The following is a 2,443-nucleotide window of genomic DNA, read 5'->3' as shown; positions in this document are numbered from 1 at the left end:
ATTTGTTTTTTAAATAACTCTAGTCGGCATGCTGCTGTCACTGAAATGGAACCTATATGGTCTGCATTGGGAGGTAATTTTAATTTGCTTGCAGAAACATTTAAATAGCATTTATGTAATTTTTAAATATGTTAACAGCATACACTTTTTTGAAATCTTTTGATTAATCTATTTTCACAAGGAAAGTAGGATATTCTTATTATGCTTGTCTGTGTTCCCCCCCCCCTCCCCCCCCCGCAAAAAAAATTGTACAACCCAATACCAGGGCAAGGGAGAAAGGAGACCAGGGCGGTCATGTGGACATGTGCCCATCAGGCAGTACCAGGCACGAGACCTGCGTGGGGTCCTCAGCAGAGGGGCTGCACCAGTGGTGTGCAGACATCCACGGGGTGGATGGGACCCCTCTGCTAATGGCAGCGTCCCTCACCTGAGCTGTGAATCCGCTGTGGAAAGCAAACCAGACCTGGGCCATAAGGCCAGCAAAGGTCTTGTAGAAGAAGTAGCGGAGGAACTTGCAGATGCGCAGGTATGCCCAGCGGCCGTGGACGAGCAGAAGGCGCTGGAGGTAAGAGAACTGCGCCAGGGCATAGTCGCTGCACTGCACGGCTTGCATGCCCTCCAGCCCGCTGATGCCCACCCCGATGTCAGCAGCTGCAGGAGACAGGAGGGTGTGAAACGCGGGTGGAGAGGTTTTTGGGGAGCCAGGTGCTTGATTTCCCTGTGGATTGTCCCCAGGCTGATGGGCAGAGGGTGAATCCAGGAGTGGTGGGCAGAGAGAAGAAGCTCCCCTCGTCAGATGCCACGGCTGCGGCAGTGAGATGCCAGGCATGGCCAGGCACACGAAGAGCACAGCCCCGTGTCTGGGCTGCTGGAGAGGGGCAGGGAGGTCTCTGCTGCCTGCCCAGGTTGGAGCTTGAAGTTTCACCAAGTTTCATCCCCGCTGCTAAAGAAGGTGTTCCACCCTTCTCCCGGCCCAGGCTGGTCCCAGTCCTTGTCCTGTGCCTCTCACTCCCCTCCCACCACAGCAAGATGGGGAACTGGGGTGAGGGTTCCCCTCCCAGCTCCTCACCTCGAAGGAGAGGGTGAGGTGGTGGAGATGGCAGATGGGGCACCACCGCTCCCCACCAGTGGGACACACCGGCAAAAACCCACACTCTCCCCTGCCCCAAGCCTCACTTTTGATCATATTGACATCATTGGCCCCGTCCCCGATGGCCAGCGTGATGGCTTTCTTGTGCTTCTTCACCAACTGCACAATGAGGGCTTTCTGCTTGGGGGTCACTCTGCAGCAGATCACCGCCTGGCAGCTGGTGGCCAAGTCCACGAAGGCCTTCTCCACCAGACTGCCTTGCTCCTGCGAGCCGGTAGCCTTGCAGCAAGCCAGCCACCGCCACAGCCGCCGCTTCTTCTCCTTCAGCACCTCTCCCGTGTGGAGGATTTTGTCCTTAGGGGAGAGTACATGCGGTTGGGACCTCACCTGTAGCCTTCATGGCATGAGTGCTCTCAGCTCCTCAGTGATGCTCTTGCAGGTGCTACAAAAAAGTAACCCTAGTTTTCTCATTTAAACATTTTCATTGTGCAGCAGGCACTGTGACCATGACACCAGTTTGTCCCAGTATGACCAGAAGAGCATGTGATTACCCACCAGCCTGCGTCATCCCAGAAGACTGGGCGGGCAGGTGTGGTCGAAGCCCCTCGACACCAAATGATCGGTGCAAGGTTGTCCCTCTCTCCACTCTTCATTCCCCAGCCCAAAAATGGGCTTTTCCCACCCCTTGGGCAGGAGGAGCATCACCTCCTCCATGTGCTGGTGCCACCCAGGACTTTGATAGCATCAGGGCAGAAACAGCAATCTGCCGGTACAGGCAGGGAGCAGAGAAGAGCATCCAAGTGCCACCTTACCAGGAAGTCCCCACTAATGATGAGAGCTCTCTTCTTGTGGCGCGAAGCCTCTGGGCGCTGCTGGGAGAGGCGGCCGCTGCACAGGGCTTCCCCGCTGCCGCTGAGGTTGTTGTTGCTCACCCAGTAAGCCTCGAGGATCTCGCTGGGGGAGGAAGGGGTGGTTGGAGCTGAGCTGGGGGCAGTGGGCACACTGCCTTGCTTCAGACTGAGACCTACAATTGGCCTTTGCCATCTCAAAGCCAGCTCCAGGGACCCAGTGGTGGGAACAGGGAGGGACAGAGAGGGAGCCCCAGGGCTCACTGATATCAAAAATCAGCCTGTGTCCCTGAGGGGGACAGCTTGTGGACTTCCTGGTCAAAGCATGCCAAGGAAGAGACTGCTGTGGGGGCAGAAACAGATTGGGAGGCCTGGAGAAGCACAGAATCACAGAATCACAGACTGGTCCAGGACCGCTGGAGCTCCCCCAGTGCCACCCCCTGCCAGAGCAGGGGCACCTCCAGCAGTGGCACAGGACGGCGTCCAGGCGGGTTTGGGATGGCTC

At 56.9% G+C, this 2,443-nt stretch overlaps 1 protein-coding gene across 1 annotated transcript in view; it reads right to left on the bottom strand.

Moving 5' to 3' along the window:
• ATP8B3 (ATPase, aminophospholipid transporter, class I, type 8B, member 3) overlaps positions 1–2,443 on the bottom strand; it is an 18,772-nt gene that overhangs the window by 3,846 nt on the left and 12,483 nt on the right. The window contains exons 20-22 of the mRNA XM_009887885.1: positions 1,903–2,044; positions 1,177–1,444; positions 428–651 (exon numbers count right to left, since the gene is read on the bottom strand). Of these exons, the coding sequence (XP_009886187.1) occupies positions 428–651; positions 1,177–1,444; positions 1,903–2,044 (634 nt within the window). The remainder of the gene's footprint in view (positions 1–427; positions 652–1,176; positions 1,445–1,902; positions 2,045–2,443) is intronic.

The sequence above is a fragment of the Charadrius vociferus genome, unplaced genomic scaffold (genome assembly GCF_000708025.1).
Source record: "Charadrius vociferus isolate BGI_N301 unplaced genomic scaffold, ASM70802v2 scaffold1640, whole genome shotgun sequence".
In the NCBI taxonomy this organism is placed as follows: Eukaryota; Metazoa; Chordata; class Aves; order Charadriiformes; family Charadriidae; genus Charadrius; species Charadrius vociferus.
This window is presented reverse-complemented; position numbering and strand designations above follow the sequence as displayed.